Here is an 18,942-nt window from a genome sequence, read left to right on the forward strand (position 1 = left end):
CGCACACATGCGCACACATGCACACACACACACACACACATGCCCATACACACGCATGCACACACATGCACACACGCACACACACACACACGGAACACAGATGGCATGGGAGTGGGGTGTTAGTAGAGAGTAGACACATGCACACACAAGCACACATGGAACACAACATGGGAGTGGGGTGTTAGTAGACAGCAGTATTCTAGACACACGCAGACACACACATACACGCACACACACATACACGTGCACACACACGTGTGTACACACACCCAAATGCACACACATGCACGCACACACACACGGAACACAGATGGCATGGGAGTGGGGTGTTCGAAGACAGCAGTATTCTAGACACACACCACACACACATGTGTGCACACACACGCACGTACCCACACGCACACACACAAGGAACAGAGATGGCATGGGAGTGGGGTGTTTGTAGACAGCAGTATTCTAGACTTACACATGCACACATGCACACACACGTGCACACATGCACACACACGTACACACATGTGCACACACACAGAACACAGATGGCATGGGAGTGGGGTGTTCGTAGACAGCAGTATTCTAGACACACACATGCACATACACATACACACATGCACACACACGCACACATGGAACACAGATGGCATGGGAGTGGGGGTTCGTAGACAGCAGTATTCTAGACACACACGCACACACATGCACACACCTATGCGACTCATACTTTTATGTGCCTGTGGGTCGCCTGCATAGCTTTTAAATTGCAGATCCTGACTCCGTAACGTCTGTGTGGGTCCTGAAATTCTAATAACCTCCTGGGTGATGCCAATGTGCCGTGCCCAGATCACACTTAGAATAACCAGGCTCAGATGCTCAGAGAGGCTCCGTGTCCCAAGCTAAGGGAGGAGTCTAAGTTAACAGAAGAATCACTGATGAGAAGCCGGATCCTAGAAGATCCACTCACTAGTTTTGTGGGTATAAAACAACCTTACTAGGCCTTTTTTTCCATGGTAGGAAAATGAGTGTATAATTCTGGGGCGGATTTCAAATAGAAGGAGAGGAAGAGAGAAGGAGTTTGGAAGGAAACAGCAGCTAACAGCAACTGAGGTGAGAACGAGCAGGATGTGTCTTTGGAAGCCTGAACAGAGGCTGTCATTTTGGAGCTGGTAGGGAGAAAATTTGTTTTGGAGGGCCCTCTATTCTGGAATTTCTGGGAAACCTTTATAGTTTGCAAGGTGGGAAGTGTCATAAAGGTAAAATTTAGGAAAATTAATAAGTAAGCAGTAACTAGTGTATGTTAGAAATAACTCAATCAAGACACTATCAGGTACAGGTGAGAGGCCTTGATGTTCATCCTATTTTGATTCTCAGTTTAAACGAAATGCTGAAAATATGTGTTTAGAATCATATTTTGTGTTAAGAAATGTTTGTTTTAATGGTGCTGCTATCTATCTTCAGAAAGTTAAGTTACATTGTAGACCAATGGCAGACAAGGCACCATCAACATCTCACGTAGCTCTTCCCTTTCACGTTAGGGAGTTATTTCATCAAATACAGTGCAGCAAAAAACCTAGTTATCTAATTCACTCCCTCCAAAGGTGCACTGAAAAGACATAAGACTTTATTTTCCTTTATCTTACATTTTCTCCTGCAGCTATCAATCTTTATCTGGTATATTCTGTAACTTCTACAGGCCAAGTCTATAAATCCAACGAGAAAACCATAATGAAGAAGGAAGGGGGAAACGCAATCTGCAATGTATTAAGGTATACGTGCTCATTCCCATTTTTTAAACCATGTCAACATTACTTAACAACAACATTCGCTAAGCATCCCTTCTAATGCTCAGAAGTAGAAGAAAGACAACAGAATGGTGCTGAAGGCTCCTTCTTGTCTTAGGGAAATTTATTGTGAGGAAAACAGAATGTATGGGATACGACTTAATCGACTTGCTTTTTAAGGAGGCTTGAGCCATCCAAAGATTCTCATCGGAGCGCCTCTGAGCTCTAGGAGGGCACAGTTTACGAGTTAGGATATCAGTGTTGGAGGCAATATGACATCTTTATGTTCTACAAAACAAGTTCTCAGAAATGAAGGATTGACTCACCTTCTCAGTACAGCAGATAATCTGACACGAAAGGTTTTTGTGCTTCTAAAACCATTACAAAGCATGATTATCACTTGCATTTTATTCATTAAATCTCAGTTGCATCTTATAGTGTATTGGAATATTGGACATTTAGCAATAAACAGTCCAAGAACATGCAGCTTTCTGTAAATCAGTATATAGTAAAGCCATCCTAAGTTATGACGGTAATTTGGGCAGGAGTGTTTGTGGTGTGTTCTTTCCGGTTGGGGATTTTGTCCCTTAGAACATTTCTGTTTGCCTACAAACCATCTCTTGCGACTATGCTCAGAAATTGGCCACTGGGTTGGAAACACTGCTGGTTGGATTTTTCTTGCAACTTTTATGTTATCATAGGTCTTGTATAATCTAAACACTCTTATTTCCACCCTACCACACTCATTGTTATTAGTAAAGTTTTACCTTAACCTGTGCCAATTCCTAAGTCTCCAGAACCCTGCATGGAATCTGAATAAAGACCTCTAAAAAGGAGGTGTGCCAGTATTTCTTGAATAGATACATATTTTTTAGAAGAAAATGAGTAATTTGACTAACCAAAGTATTGATCGATATTTCCCTTACAAAGGATAATAGGAAAGATTACTGGCCTTGATAACAGGAGTGTTGGCAGAGTCTGGGTCTCATGAAATCCCAGTTGTGGCTGGGTACAGTGGCTCAAACCTGTAATCCCAGAACTTTGGGAGGCCAAAGTGGGAGGATCGCTTGAGCCCAGGAGTTCAAGAGCAGCCTGGGCAACATGGCAAGATCTCTACAAAAAATTAGCCGGGTGTTGTGGTGCACGCCTGTAGCCCCAGCTACTCAGGGAGCTAAGGTGGGAGGATTGTTGGAGTCCAGGAGTTCAAGGCAGAGGCTGCAGTAAACACTGACCACATCACTGCACTCCAGCCTGGACAACAGAGTGAGACTCTGTCTCAAAAAAAAAAGAAAGAAGAAAGAAAGAAAGAAAGAAAGAAAGAAAGAAAGAAAGAAAGAAAGAAAGAAAGAAAGAAAGAAAGAAAGAAAGAAAGAAAGAAAGAAAGAAGAGAGAGAGAGAGAGAGAAAGAAAGAAAACAGAAATGCCAGGTGTATAAATGTATCAAATTAAAACATATATTTAGTTAATACTAGGCAATGTAGAGTTTGGTCAAGCCCCAGTATTTACCTTTAAAACATGGTCAGCTTGGGTGATAGGAGTGAAAACAATGGCAAATGGCAAAATGTGTTTATTTCATGAACGTTCTCCCCTCTGCAGCTGGACCTGACAGTCTTGGTTGTGATGGATTCCGTATGGAATAATTCCTTCAGCTGTATTTTTTCAAGTAACATTATACTCACCATTATCCATTTTACACAGCCTTAATGTGTATCCAGAGATGCCTCCTCTCCCGCGAAGTATTTTAGTTGGAGATCCATTTGAAGAAAGCTTTAAGTAACATTTGCCCCTGCAGTTGGAAACAAAACAGTATAAACATAATGCGCCTCACAGGCAGACGAGACGAGGGTATCTGCATAGCGCTGCACATGGCTTACTTCCCTTCGTTGCAAGATGCTTGAGCTGGGGCATAGGTAAAAAACTGGCAGCGGGCGGCATCGGTGCACAGTTTCTGGCAGGCCTCATGACCTTTCACAGCAACAATATCCAGTTCTTCTCCCAAGAAATCAGCGTCATGGTAAAATGAAGAATGGCAGAACACTAGACAGCAGACCACATGTCAGAGCGAGACCCTCCCTCAGCACGCTTCAGCCTCCTCAGGGCTGGTCACTCTCAGCCAGAATGCAGAACTCAGTTTACCTGGGATGCTGTGCCTGCAGCTTTGGAGACTGAAACCAGAAAGAGCTTTGCTCTTTTTAATGCGTGTACTGGGCAATCCACTCTCAGATGTTTTAAGGAGACAAAGATTTCTAACAAAAACAAAAGGGAAGTAGAAATATATCGTATCAGACACATAAAAACATTTTTACAGCACCTAGAGAAAGTAAAGTCAGCTCATGCTGGCACTTAATTGTGAAGATTTTCCTATTTTGAAAGTATTCTTTGTAAACCATGGAGTCATACTTATAAACCACGGAGTCAAACTCATAAACCACGGAGTCACACTCATAAACCACAGAGTCACACTCATAAACCACGGAGTCACACCCATAAACCACGGAGTCACACTCATAAACCACAGAGTCACATTCATAAACCACGGAATCACACCCATAAACCATGGAGTCACACTCATAAACCATGGATTCACACTCATAAACCACAGAGTCACACCCATAAACCACAGAGTCACACCCATAAACCACGGAGTCACACTCATAAACCACAGAGTCACACCCATAAACCATGGAGTCACACTCAAACCACAGAGTCACACCCCTAAACCACGGAGTCATACTCAAACCACGGAATCACACTCAAACCACAGAGTCACACCCATAAACCACGGAGTCACACCCATGAACCATGGAGTCACACACATAAACCATGGAGTCACACACATAAACCACAGAGTCACACTCCATGACCCTTAGGTTGCAGACACATTTTATGACTAAATCACCTGGCTCCATAACAATTTTCTGAGCTTGCTCTATTATCAGAGTCTTGCCAGTATCTTCCCTTTCCATTTCCTTCCTTTCAACACTCCCAGCCTGTCTTAAAGATTCAAGAGTCTTCATGCTACCTAGAAACCTCCTATCCAGGATTGCAACAGGTTTATAAGGAGATGGGTGAAGTACATCGTTGACTCTACACCCTGGAAGCATCTTCCTGGAAAAGAGTGACTTTTCCTAAGTAGACAAAACCACAGTCTAGAGCAAGGCTGTCCCTAGAACTTTCTGCAGTGATGGAAATAGTCTATGTCTATGCCATCCAATACAGTAACCGCCAACCACATGTGGCTGTTGGGCACTTGGAATGTAGCTAATACAGCTGGGAAGGTGAATTTTTAGTTTTATTTATTACTATTTTTTTTTTGAGACAGAGTCTTTCTCTTGTAATCCAGGCTGGAGTGCAGTGTCACGATCTCGGCTCACTGCAACCTCCATGTCCCGTGATTCTCCTGCCTCAGCCTCCTGAGTAGCTGGGATAACAGGCACATGCCACCATACCAGGCTAATTTTTGTATTTTTGGTAGAGACGGGGTTTCGCCATGTTGGCCAGGATGGTCTCGAACTCCTGACCTCAAGTGATCCACCTGCCTCGGCCTCCCAAAGTGCTGGGATTACAGGCATGAGGCACTGCACCCAGCCAGTTTTATTTAATTTTAATAAATTTAAATTTAAATTGCCAAGTTTTGGCTTATAGAAGCCACGTTCCTATCACATTCTGTATTAAAGGTCAAATGTGTTATTCCTAGTCTAGGAATTGGTCGGTAAGGGAATAAGACAAAGAAAAAGAGCAGTGACTAACACAAAATTACAAGTGACAATGGCATCTTTCTTATTTCTGAACTTTATAACGCCTCAAGGCTCCATCTTTGGACCTACTTTCTTCCCTGTCTGCATTTAATTCTTTGATAATTTCACTAGATTTTTAAAAAATATCAGCTGTATATTGGCAACACCTAAACACAGATCTACACATGAACCTCTCTCCTAAATGTGACTTCTATTTCCAGCTGTCGGTTCAACCCTTTCCTCTAGATGTATCATGGGCATTGCTTCTCCTACACTCTGCTGCTTGTGAAACCTTCCACATCTCTGTCATCAGCATTTCTATCTTTCCAGTCTTTTGGGCCAAAAGTCTCGGCGCTATCACTGACTACTTAACACTCCATGGTCCAATCCATCAGTATATCTTATTGGCTCTCTGCTGTAACACATATCAATCTGGTCACTTCTCTCTCATCTCCACTCTGGTCCAATTGGCAAGGTTTTCATCTATTTAGTTCACTAAATGGTATCCCCAGTCTTCAGAACAATGCCTGATATATAATAGGTACCAAACAAATTCTATTAAATTTGTTTAGTAAGTGATGGTAAGAGATATATTTTCATGTGACAGACCTGGCACTTCTGAAATTATAGCCTCACTCGGTGGAAAGTGAGGTTCGTGTGATGGGCAAGGCACACGGGGCTCCCCTTGGCTGAATTGTCTGGAGGACACCTTTTCATCAACAGGAGGCCAATCAAGCATGTGCTGAGGGCTCTGAGAGTTCCAATTCAAAAATATATACAAGCTAGGTTTTAAAACTGACTTAATTTTATGGATGTTTGTTTGTTTGTTTGTTTAAGTGAATGTTGTCAATGAAGAATAGCAAGCTGGGCATGGTGGCTCAGGCTTTTAATCCCTGAACTGTGGGAAGCCAAGGCCGATGGATTGCTTGAGGCCAGCAGTTCTAGACCAGCCTGACCAACATGGCGAAACCCTGTCCCTACAAAAATACAAACATTAGCTGGGCATGGTGGTGCACACCTGTGGTCCCAGCAACTTGGGAGGATGAGATAGGTGGATTGCTTGAACCTAGGAAGTGGAGGCTGCAGTGGGCTGAGATCACACCCAGTGCACCCAAATCTGAGTGACAGAACAAGACCCTGTCTCAAATAAATAAATAAAAGAGGGATAGCAACCTTAGCTAATGTCCTTTTGATAATCAAATAAATTTTTCATGCTGTTTCTGATTTCCTATGTTAATTTCCATTGGTAAGGAAACAGGAACTCAATTCTCAAATCTCCCTCCACCACCATCCTAACCAACTTGATGGAGACATTCATTTCCACCTCTCTCTCTCCACTTTGGGTTTGACATTTCACTGACATTTTCAGCTCTTTCTGCTCCTGGTTCAATTATTTTAAACAAAGCATTGGACTGAATTGCCTTTTAGTGGTCATGAAATGGAAATGGAATCTCTTCATTTCATTTAGAATTAGACAACTCTCCCTTTGTCAAGGTGGAGACCTCCAGCACTACTGGGTACATGTCCAAAGGAAAAGAAAGAAAAAAAATCATTATTTCACAAAGATACCTACACTCACATGTTTACTGCAGCACTATTCATAATAACAAAGATATGGATCAACCTAAGAGTCTATCAACAAATGAATGGATAAAGAAAATGTGGTGTATAGAACATCCTATAGAATGTTACTTAGCCATAAAAAATCATAAAATCATGTCTTTTGCAGCAACATGGATAGAACTGGAGGCTATTATCTCAAGTGAAACAACTCAGAAACAGAAAGTCAAATATTCCATGTTCTCACTTATAAGTGGGAGCTACGTAAAATGTACACAGGCACAGAGAGAGTGGAATGAAAGCTATTGGAGACTCAGACAGTTGGAGGGATAGAGGAGGGTGGGGCAGTAAAAGCCCAGACTTCACACTACACAGAATATCCATGTAACAAAACTGTACCTGTACCTAAAATTTATTTAGGTAAAATAATATTTATTTTAAAATTTATTGACCAGGCATGGTGGCTCAACCCTGTAATCTCAACACTTTGGGAGGCTGAGGCAGGCGGATCGCCTGAGGTCAGGAGTTCAAGACCAGTCTGGCCAACATGGTGAAACACTGTCTCTACTAAAAATACAAAAAAAAAAAAAAAAAAAATTAGCTGGGCATGGTGGCCCATGCCTATAATCCCAGCTACTCAGGAGGCTGAGGCAGGAGAATCACTTGAACCCGGGAGGCAAAGGTTGCATGAGCCAAGATCACACCACTGTACTCCAGCCTGGGCAGTACAGCAAGACTCCGTCTCAAAAAAAAAAATAAATAAAAGAGTCCTCGGTAATGTCGGGTTTGTGGTAAGTAGGCGGGGAATAGAAAGGGAGAGGGGCTAGAAATTCTTTGCAACTTTTATCCTAGACTGACATTTAGAGTAAATTTTAGTTACTTGGAGTTTTAATGATGGATTTTGATCAGCTGTTTTTAAAAGATAACAAATTATCCTTACTTGTTAACTCCTTACCTTTGAGATTCTTTGGGCCATTCCTGGGAAAAGAAGGTAAAAAACAAGCAACCGGGATGATGAGTGCAGATTCGGCGACAGACAAAGGCATCTGGAGCCATGACACTATCGATGTTGCTGTCTGCAAACACTGTATTGGGGAAAATGTCCCTAATACAAGCTGCACAACAGAAGAACTGTGTTAGGAACTCAGTTCACCAGCTATCAGGAAAATTCCAGTCACGGTATTTGTAAATTCCATATTAAAAAATTTAAGTGTATCCCAAGATCTTTTAAATTTTTTTTATTTAGAAGAAAATGACATGATTATTTTAAATTTGAAATTTAAATAGAGGATCTAACTGTACAAGACATGATGACATCTACCACATGAAGGAGGTAAAGGTCTTTGGGTCCGTTCCATTGTGAGCATAAGCTGGTATCCTGAGTGAGATCTATTGTCCTGACCATGAGCATATTTAATGGTTGAACTACGTCATCAAGAAGTCAATAGTTACCCAGATTAGAAAGTGCACAGGATTTCAGTGAAAATCCAGACACCACTTTATCGAGCTTCGTTATTCTGGTTGGTGTCCCCGTTTGGGTGTGCTTCAGTAGACAAATGTTACTGAATAAAAAGAAAAAGGAAAAGTGTCTTATTCTTCCAAGTGCAAGGAGGAGAAAACATGAGACGATAAGAATGTCCCCTTTGGAGAGAGGACCTGCGAGACCCTGAAGCATCCATCTGGGAGGCTGAGTGGCTGGGCGTGGTCCCAGCAGTGCCGCTAAGCACCTGTGAACTGTGTAACTTTATTTCTTCTTCAGTACAGTGACAACTTGAGAGAGTGGCCACATGAGGAAGGAGAATGCATGAATGAACGACTTCTCAAGCCCTTCTCACTTTTTTTTTTTTTTTTTTTTTTTTTTTTTTTTGAGATGGAGTTTGGCTCTTGTCGACCAGGCTGGAGTGCAATGGCGCGATCTTGGCTCACTGCAACCTCTGCCTCCCAGGTTCAAGCGATTCTCCTGTCTCAGCCTCTCGAGTAGCTGGGATTACAGGTGCCCACCACCATGCCTGGCTAATTTTTGTATTCTTTTTTAGTAGAGACGGGGTTTCATCATATTGGTCAGGCTGGTCTTGAACTCCTGGCCTCAGGTGATCTGCCCACCTCAGCCTCCCAAAGTTCTGGGATTACAGGTATGAGCCACCGCACCTGGCCAAGTCCTTCTTACTTTTAATGATTTTACTTTTTTTATCTTGCTTAGAAACCTCCACTTTCTTGGCTTGCAATTCACATTCTGTTAAGTCTTAGACATAAAAGCTGTCATCTGAACTGAGCTACAGACAAGGGTTGCAAGTCAAATGCCTAAGTTAGGGGTTTGGTGTGTGTGTGTGTGTAACCACTGTTGTTTTTGAAATAACTTGTTGATGCTTTGTTTGCTTTCCGTTTACTCCTCTTTGTTAATGTGGTAGGCAGAATGTTAAAATCCAATGTTGAAACAGAAGTATTAGGCCAGGTGCGGTGGCTCACACCTGCAATCCCAGCACTTTGGGAGGCCAAGGCAGGAGGATTATCTGAGGTCAGTAGTTCGAGACCAGCCTGGCCAACATGGTGAAACCCCATCTCTACTAAAAATACAAAAATTAACCAGGCGTGGTAGTGGGCGCCTATAATTCCAGCTACTCAGGAGGCTGAGACAGGAGATTCGCTTGAACCCAGGAGGCTGAGGTTGCGGTGAGCTGAGATCGCACCATTGCACTCCAGCCTGGGCAACAAAGAGCGAAACTGTGTCCAAAAAAAAAAAAAAAGAAAGAAACCCACAAATACTAGTACTTAGAACGTTTTTCACTTTTCTGTTGATTCCAGATAAATGCAGTTTACTATGAAAATCTAAATCATCCCAGTATATTTCTGAATATACTGTATATTGTATAATGTATATTTCTGAATATACAAATTAATAATCTATTTCCCACGGAAATTTTTAAAGATGAGGACACAGATTTGGTCATTAGAGATCAGATCATTTTTAAATCCTTACACAATAGATTTATCCTTGAAATATTTCAAAATCCAGTATGCAGCAGCAGGATAAAACTTTTTACATGAGTATTTTGTCTTAGGTAAGGAACTGTTATTTAGGGTGGGGGAGGGGGGGTAGATTTTTATTTGTATTCTGTTAGACTGTAACATTTTTTAGACTGGGAAGGGCACTGACAATCAGACCAATTGTAGCTGTTTCAAAATCGCCAATTTAAAAGTGTAGCACTTTTGAAATTAGCTAAGCGTATATATTTTTCTGACAGTGTTATTAAAAGATAAACTCCTTACCACAAATGAAATGCATCCAAATTAGGCTTTAAGTGTGTTTTTCATGAAGAAAACCAGGAGTACTTTTATTGAAATGCCTTTTAGGGGTTCAAAATAAACTCTGGCATAAAGTTGATGACAAAAACTTTTTAGTAAATCACGATTCTGTTTATCATTGGCCACTCGAATGCCCTGAGGCCCACTCACCGATGCTCCAGGCTGGGAAACTGCCTTGTGGCATACGTGAAAAAGTGGCAGTGGACGTCATCCGTGCATCTTTCTTGGCATTCTTGAGCACTCTTGGCAAGTGAGCTGTTATAGTTTACGCCCTTCATGTCCAGGTCCAAATAAATGTCTTTGTTGCAAGCTGGAAATAAAAGCAGAAAACATGAGTACCTTCCAGATTCCAGAGGCACTGACCTAAGCAACTGTCCCTCCTGACTCACCCTGAACTTTTTTACCCACCTTTCCTCAGAAGTCTTTTGTTACATTAATCTGCAAAATTCTTATTCTTGAATGAAAGCAGTAAAAGAATGCCAATGTCCTTCTTATATTGTAACAATTTTAGACTCGTAAATTCACATTTTGATCTTCTGACCTCGCCTCTCTACTCCCTAACTGCACTGATTATTTCACTAATTAACTGATTCAAGTATCTGCTCACTATTAAGACAAGTGTCACTTCAACTTTTATATTTGCTCCTTTTGATTTGGATGAATATGTTTAATAAAGAATTTCAACTGGGCACCATGGAATCCCAGCACTCTGGAAGGCCGAGGCAGGTGGATCACTTGAGGCCGGGAGTTTGAGACCAGCCTGGGCACTACAGTGAGACTCTGTCTCTAGGAACGATTCACAAATTAGCTGGGAATGGTGGTTTGTGCCTCTGGTCCCAGCTACTCCAGAGGCTAAGGCAGGAGGATCACTGGAACCCAGGTGGTTGAGGCTGGAGTGAGCTGTGATTGCACCACTGCACTCCAGCCTGGACAACAGAGCGAGACCTTGTCCACCCCCCAAAGAAAAGACTTTCATTTAAGATTTTAGGCTGGGAAGTAGAAACAATATAAATAAATGATGAGAAGCGAGGTAGTAAGATATGCCTTTCTATGAGGTAAAGAAATTTGTAGTGTGTTGGAGGGCAGGCATGCATGTATGTTAGTTTATACTGTACACTGAAGGAACTTCATTAAGGGGGTTTATTTGCACATAGCCGTGTTTTATTTCATTGCCATAAAACCATATCTGATGTGACTATATGTATACAACACAACTGGCATTTGTTGATTCTAACAACATATCTTACCACTTATTTGGTGTGAGCATTGCTTGAAAGAGTACCCAGAAATCGCTCCTGTCCTATTCACTCTTGGCAGTGTTTCTGTAACACTGTCCTTCAGGACACAAGTAAACCTGTTTTTTAAAAAAATACATATTACTGAATAGGAATTTATGTTTTTAAACTAATGGGTCTTAAAAGTCAGCACACAGAAAGCCAAAGAGAAGGAAACAAACTACTTTATCTCATGCCAAAACAAATATTTTCTTAGCAAGATTCTGAGTTTGCTTTTTACTTCAACATCCCTACACTTAAGAGACTACATGGAATACTCCTTCCTAACAGGAACAAACAGGAATGGGTGAACTATGGCCTGTTGGTAAAATGCAACCAAAATCTGTGTGTTTTTGTTTAGCCTGTTAGCTCTACAAAATGATTTTTATATTTTCAAATGGTTACATTTTAAGTGGTGACACAAATACTTATATAATATCCTTGGCTTTACTGCGGGTTTTGCCCACAAAGCCTAACATATTTACTCTGCTTTATTAAGAAGGCATTTTCCAAACCCTGTTCTAGATTCTGGAGTAGTAAATTTTATAAGTTCAGGGTGCTATATAAATGCCTGTGAATGTAGCAATAATACACAAAGATGTTGAAAACTTAATTCTACAGAAAGGCTTATTATTACAATTTCAAGCTCAGGATGGGAACACAAATGGTTGGCGGACTGTTTAACATATTTTAAACCTGCCAAACAACCCAAAGCAGTGTGTGACTCTTGGTAAGATTCTGGTTAATTACTCTAAATTACATTTGAGGGAAAACTGAAATCATATAAAGGAATTCTTGTTAAATTTCGTATGTCTTTTGTGTAGGATAATGCATGTTGAAGTATTTGCGGTAAAGTGCCATGTTTTAAAATTATTTCAAATGGTTAAGCATGTGTACAAATATAGGTATTGTATACTGTATTATATATTATATTATATATTGCTATACAAATATAGCAAACATTGCAGTCTTGGTGGTGGTAAGGGATCGTGGTACTGTACTATTTTTTCAAATTATCTTTTTAAATATTTAATTTTTTTCTAATAAAAGTTGGGAGATTCCAGTTTCAAGCACAAGAAAAATTAATAATCGATAGAAAAGCAAAGTGTGAAATGTTTAAGAAGCATGAAAGTTGAGACAAACAGAAAAAACATGCCGTTAACACTGTGACTAGAAGAGAGGCTGGAAAGCCTACACTCGGAGGCATATTTATTCTTTTCTGAATTGCCTAAACACCATCCCTTCTTTCTGTAAGAATATTTCAACTGAAGGACAATTTATCTTCCAGTCGTCAATGTTAAATTGTGTAAGACGGTAGATGGAGATGTGTTAAGAACAGCAGTCTCCCTGTAAAAATCTGTCTCCTCAATGTGGAAACAGAAGCATTTACCACTGGGTAGGATCCTCAGATGGAGATTCCGCCGTGAAAGTGAAGAGTAAACATCGTGGGTGGTGAGTGCAGACCACCTGGCAGTACTTGGCGCTGGGTGTGAAAACCGTAGTAATGTCCCCTCCTTCAAAGTGGATGTCCTTGAACAACCGAGTCACACATTCTGTGATGCAATACATGGCATGCTTTATTTTGGATTTCACTGGGCATATATCTAATTAGGTAATAATCTCGTAAAGGCAAGGCAAGTAGCTCTACTTAACAGGAAATACACCTGAATTTGGAAATCAAGGCAATGAACACTTTTATGTGAGTTTTTTGAATGAACAGCCTCAGCTGGAAACGAAAATCACAAAATGGTACATTAGCTTCAATGGAATTGTGCTTATGAGTCATTGTCTTGGAGACAAGGAGTGCTTTGAGAGTGATTGAATCATTTCAAGGATCTTTACTGGCAAAAGCGGCTGCTTTTCAGGATCTCATCCAGGTTTGGAATGAGCCTTCTGCTTTTTCCTTTCCTAACTGCGTCTCTTCGTCCAAACCCTGTGCTTATTTGAAACGAAGGCTCCAGAGTGATCACTTTCTAATAGTATCTGATGGCCTGGGGGTGTGATAACATACATCCTCACCCCACTGAGAAGAATTTGGAAACCCCACCATGGAAATCCCCATCTTTTGCTGAAAAGCAATCTTGCTACATTAAAATACTACTTTTAAGAAGAATATTAATTGACGAATCCAATAAATGTTCTATATTTAATCATGTGGAGTGGGTGCAGTGGCTCGTGCTTGTAATCCCAGCACTTTGGGAGGCTAAGGTAGGCAGATTGCTTGAGCTGAGGAGCTCAAGACCAGCCTGGGCAACATGGCAAGACCCTGTCTCTATAAAAAATACAAAAAAAAAAAAAATTAGCTGGGCATGGTGGTTTCCACCTGTAATCCCAGCTACTAGGGAGGCTGAGGTAGGAGGATCTCCTGAGCCTGGGAGTTTGAGGCTGCAGTGAGCTGTGTTTGCACCATTGCACTCCAGCCTGGGCGACAGAGCAAGACTCAGTTTCTCTCTCTGTCCCTCTTTCTCACGTGCACACACGTGCTCTGTGTGTGTGTGCACCATGCACTGATTTTCTTAGAATATATCCCCCTCCTAATTGGATTATTTAATTTTACAAGACAAATTGATTTTCAATATGCCGCAGGTGGGAGGATGGGAGTGAGTGAGCGTTGAAAAATTACCTGTGGGTTCACTACTTGCGTGATGGGTACACGAAAAGCCGGCGCTTCGCCACTGCATAACATATGTATGTAAGAAATCTGCACTTACAGCCCCTCAACACATAAACATTTAAAAAATTTTGGAAAATCCACATGCAGCTTCTAGTGTCAGTAAAAACTAGTTAATCTGTTTTGCGAACTAGCAAGTGCTTGCCATTGTATATTGACGTTGTATCTAGACTTCTTACTAATTTAATTAATTGGCTCAAATAATTTATGTGATGGTTAATTTTGGATTTTTCTGGGTACACAATCATATCATCTGTGTAAAACGAGAGCTTATGCTCCTCCTAATCATTTTCCTTTTATTTCCTTTTCTTACTGCACCAACTAGTACCTCCTTATAACATTAAACGGAAACAATGGGAAGTATTTGTGTCTTATTCTCAATCCCTTGGGAAAGCTTTCAATATTCCACTATTATGTATTATGTTTTTGAAAACTTTTGGTTTGGATTTGTGTTTGCTTTTGTTTAAAATGCCCTTGAATGGTCGATGAAAGTTCTCTTCCATTTCCAGCTTACTAAGAGTTTTGATCATTAACAGAATTTTAGCAAGGATTTTTCTGCACATATTAATATTTAAATTATTTTTATTTTTTATTGTGACAGATAACATACCATGTGCCATGTAACCATTTTAAGTGTACAGTTCTGTGGCACTAAGTGCATTTACATTACTGCGTAACCGTCAGCACCATCCGCCTCCAGAACTTTCCAACTTCCCCAGCAGATGCTCTGTGCCCGTTAAACACCAACTCTCACCCCTTCCCTCACCCCTCAGCCCCTGGCAACCTCTGTTCTAGTTTCCGTCTTGATGAAACTGACTACCTTAGGTACCTCGTATCAGTGGGATCCCACAGTATTTGTTCTTTTGTGACTGGCTTATTTCACTTAGCATAATGTCGTCAAGGTTTATTCATGTGGTAGCATGTGTCAGAATTTCCTTTCCTTTTAGGGCTGATCAATATTCCATTGTCTGTATGTATCACACTTTGTTTATGCAGTCACCTGTCGATAAACCCATGGGCTGCTTCCACCTTTGGATTAGTGTGAATAACGCTGCTATGAAGATGGGTGTACAGGTATAGCTGTGTGAGTTCCTGCTTTCCCTTTTTTTTTTTGGTATGTACCCCAAAGTCACACATCTATTGATTTTGAATGTTAAATCAACTTTTCATTCCTGGAATAAGCCTAATGTTGTCACAATGTCACACTGTAATCATCCTTTAATTTGTTTAACATTCTGCTGGGTTAAGTTGGGTAATATTTTGTTAAGGATATTTACATATGTTCATAAGATAAAAGACCTGTGATTTTATTTTTCCCCTCAGAATTTTCCTATGAGATTTTGGTGTTAAGATTACACTGACCTTATAAAATGGGTTGGAAAGGGATTATGTTGATCTCTCAAATATGTTTGTCTTCCATTTAATTAATTTCTGCGATTTATTCTTTCTGCCTTCTCATTTCTTAGCACTTAAGTCGCTATTCTCTATCTTCTTGTCATCTTATATCATTAATTTTTACCTTTTCTGTATTCTAATGTATACATGTAAATCTATACATTTGATCTCAACACTGATTCAGTTACATCTCCAAGTTCTGATATATTGCATTTTCATTATTGTACAATTCTTTTTGTAATTACCATTGTGATTTCATCTCTGACTCATATTAATTTTAAAAGGTATACTCAATTTTCAGACATTTGGGGATTTTCAGTTCTCTTTTTATTATTATTTTAGCTCCCATTCACGGTGATTGAATAACATGTTCGGCATAATTTTAACCCTTTAAAATCTGTTGAGACTTGTTTCAGAGGCTTGTGTGTGGTCAATATCTGTAAATGTTCCGTATGCATGTATAAAGGACCTGTATATGTACACTATCATTCCTTGATATCTGTGGGGGATTGGCTGCAAGACCTCCTGCAGATACCAAAATCCATGAACGCTCAAGTACCCGATATAAAATGGCATAGTATTTACATATAACCTACTCATAGCCTCCTGTGTACTTTCAATCATCTCGAGATTACTTATAATACCTGCTACAATGTAAATGTTATGTAAATTGTTGTTATACTGTGTTGTTTAGGGAATAATGACAAGAAAAATGTCTGCACATGTTGAGTATAATTTTTTAAAAAATATTTCACTCCAAGGTTGTTTGAACCCATGGATGTAGAACTCATGATTCAGGGGGCCAATTGTTCATCCAGTTATTTGGTCCAGTGTTCAAAATATATCCAATTATTTAGCACTGACATGTTTATCAATGAAATAACAACACAATTTCCAGGTAATTATAACAAAGAAATAGTATAACTTGAGCAGTAATCTTGTCACAGAGAAATTGAACTTATGAACTGTGTAATTTAATATATTAAGTGGAATTTATCTTTAATATTTTCACCTAGATTTGCCTTTTTTCACATATGCCAGAAAAAAAGAATTTACTGTGCTTAAAATGCTAGCAATAGTATCAGAAATTAAATATAACATGTATACATAAGCTATTTTTCTAAAAGAATGCTTCAGCTTTCATTTTAAATAAAGAATGGTCGTGGAACTAAACAATACTTGTACTGATATATCCTACTTAATATTGGCTAAGTAATTTATAAACAAATTTAGCAGATGTGACATAGGGTGGAGAATTAACAGGGTAGTTAAATTATTGAAATGCATAAACTATGTATGAATATTTACATAACATTTTTCAGTACAAAATTCCTATTTTATGTGTGTGTGTATGTTCCATTGAACTGACTACTTTATGGAAAATCAACTACTTAGTGAGGCAAGTCAAGATTTCTTTTTAATATTGCTTTTAAATACCATTTAAATGAATGATGTACATAGGCATGGATGTAGATATGGTATACACAGAGACACAGATTCCTACCAATACGAACAATTTTTTCACCTCAGTTCCTACCCTGCTTTGAACACCTCTGGAGCCTTAATCAGGAAGTAAAGAAAACCATTTTATTTCCTTCCCTGGCATAAACGGTGTGGGATTCTCCCACGTGTGTGGAGACTGTAGTGTGGGTTCCCTCTCCCAGTCCATAGTTAAGATAACACTCTACTTACCACCAGAAACTGAAGTAAATAAAATGAAATGTACCATTTGATATAAGAAAATCATCCTGCAATGAGAAAAAGGTGCATGTTTTTAGAATATAAAATGTAAATTTAGAATTAGTTTACTGACACTAAGATTTACAAGAAATAGGGAGAAAGGGGAGTAGTTAACTTAATGTTGAATGTTATCTTTCCCAATCCTGGAGCATTTCTTAGTGTGGCTGTGTGTGTATCGTTCAACACTAGCTTCTGCAGAAGCTAGAACCCACCGGGAAGCAGCCCTCTCCCCTCCTCCCTCCTTCTCTGCCAGCCCTGCTGCTTGCTATGATCAGATCCTTCCCACTGCCACCATCTGACCGCTCTCCCCGCCACAATTCTTCGTCTTTGTTTCCTTTCCCAATTTTTTTCCTTCCTTTCTTTCCTTGAGGCCTCTCCCTATATCTTTCAAAGAGCTATGAATGATTTCCTACTTAGAAAATTTTCTCTTTAAAAAAATCTGTGGCTAATACATTAATAGAGTGTCTTGGTCACCTATAAATCTATTTATCCCCACTAAGCATTAAACAGGCTATAGGAAAGACGGAGTCATCAGTGAGACAAATCAAGACTTCCGATTTTTCAGTATTGCATTTGGATGCCTTTTTAACTCATAAAACACTTGTTACTGAGTAGACACTATTACTAATCTTCTTTCGTTCCCCATTTCCTCTCGAATTAGTTATGGATATTAGCTGAACATTGCTACAAAGCTCAATCAGACACATTTTAAAATCTGTCTTTCTCTATTGTAAAGTGTTTTAAATTCCTATGATTTACAAAAGCATTTCAAGGTATATTTGCTTGACAGGAATGTTAAATAATAAGTTCTGAAACTGTACCTGAAAAGACCTTGTTTGCTTATTTGCTGCAATTCTTAATAAGGGTGTTTTTCTTCTTCCAAAATGATCTTCATCCTCCTCTGAATGAGCTTGTGTAGGAAATGGTCACTTAACTTTAGTATTTACTTGTACTGGTTCTCAGTGTTATGTAACATTGTCTCTCGGGACAGCGTATTTGTGAAAGTCGTTAAAATCTTAATATGTCAGAAATATACCTTGAGATAATCGCTTGCTTTCTCAATACATTGAATTTATATTTTAATTTTAATTCGTATTCAAACATGTGACATACACAGAGTCAGCTGTAGAGCTTGATTTTGCCTGTGTGCCTCAGCGGTCACACAACGTGCCTGCTAGCCAAAGCTGCATTTAACCACACTTTCACCTATCGGCTGTTAACCATTAATTCCAGCTTACCTTGAATCCCAAAGACTAAAAAGAAAACATGGAAAGTCTAATGGATTCATTGATTTGCAATACAGTGGAGGGAGGAGATTTTGGCTGCTGGGGGAGACAGGACGGGTGGGAAACAAAGTACAGACCGCTCCTAAGTGCCTGGCTCCTGTGGAGTCAGTTTCCTTTCACGTAAGGCTGCCTCTCAGAGGCCTATGCAAACAGGAGCCCTTCTAAGGCCAAGCTTTTTTTTTTTTTTTTTTTTTTTTTTTT

The 18,942-nt window shown here is 39.8% G+C and overlaps 1 protein-coding gene across 3 annotated transcripts in view; it reads right to left on the minus strand.

Annotated features, from left to right (window-relative positions):
• The window catches only part of F11 (coagulation factor XI), a 26,509-nt gene extending 7,862 nt beyond the window's left edge, over positions 1 to 18,647 (minus strand). For 2 of the 3 annotated variants that reach the window (XM_017862652.1, XM_017862649.1), the window contains exons 1-10: positions 18,277 to 18,647; positions 17,408 to 17,463; positions 13,040 to 13,202; positions 11,623 to 11,729; positions 10,526 to 10,685; positions 8,525 to 8,634; positions 8,028 to 8,187; positions 3,912 to 4,021; positions 3,650 to 3,812; positions 3,455 to 3,561 (exon numbers count right to left, since the gene is read on the minus strand). In XM_017862652.1, coding sequence (XP_017718141.1) covers positions 3,455 to 3,561; positions 3,650 to 3,812; positions 3,912 to 4,021; positions 8,028 to 8,187; positions 8,525 to 8,634; positions 10,526 to 10,685; positions 11,623 to 11,729; positions 13,040 to 13,202; positions 17,408 to 17,462 — 1,135 coding nt within the window. In that variant the 5' untranslated portion in view covers position 17,463; positions 18,277 to 18,647. The remainder of the gene's footprint in view (positions 1 to 3,454; positions 3,562 to 3,649; positions 3,813 to 3,911; positions 4,022 to 8,027; positions 8,188 to 8,524; positions 8,635 to 10,525; positions 10,686 to 11,622; positions 11,730 to 13,039; positions 13,203 to 17,407; positions 17,464 to 18,276) is intronic. The other variant, XM_017862651.1, reaches the window with a different exon arrangement.
• Positions 18,648 to 18,942: the final 295 nt, after the last annotated feature.

This window comes from Rhinopithecus bieti, unplaced genomic scaffold (genome assembly GCF_001698545.2).
Source record: "Rhinopithecus bieti isolate Rb0 unplaced genomic scaffold, ASM169854v2 scaffold_56174, whole genome shotgun sequence".
In the NCBI taxonomy this organism is placed as follows: domain Eukaryota; kingdom Metazoa; phylum Chordata; class Mammalia; order Primates; family Cercopithecidae; genus Rhinopithecus; species Rhinopithecus bieti.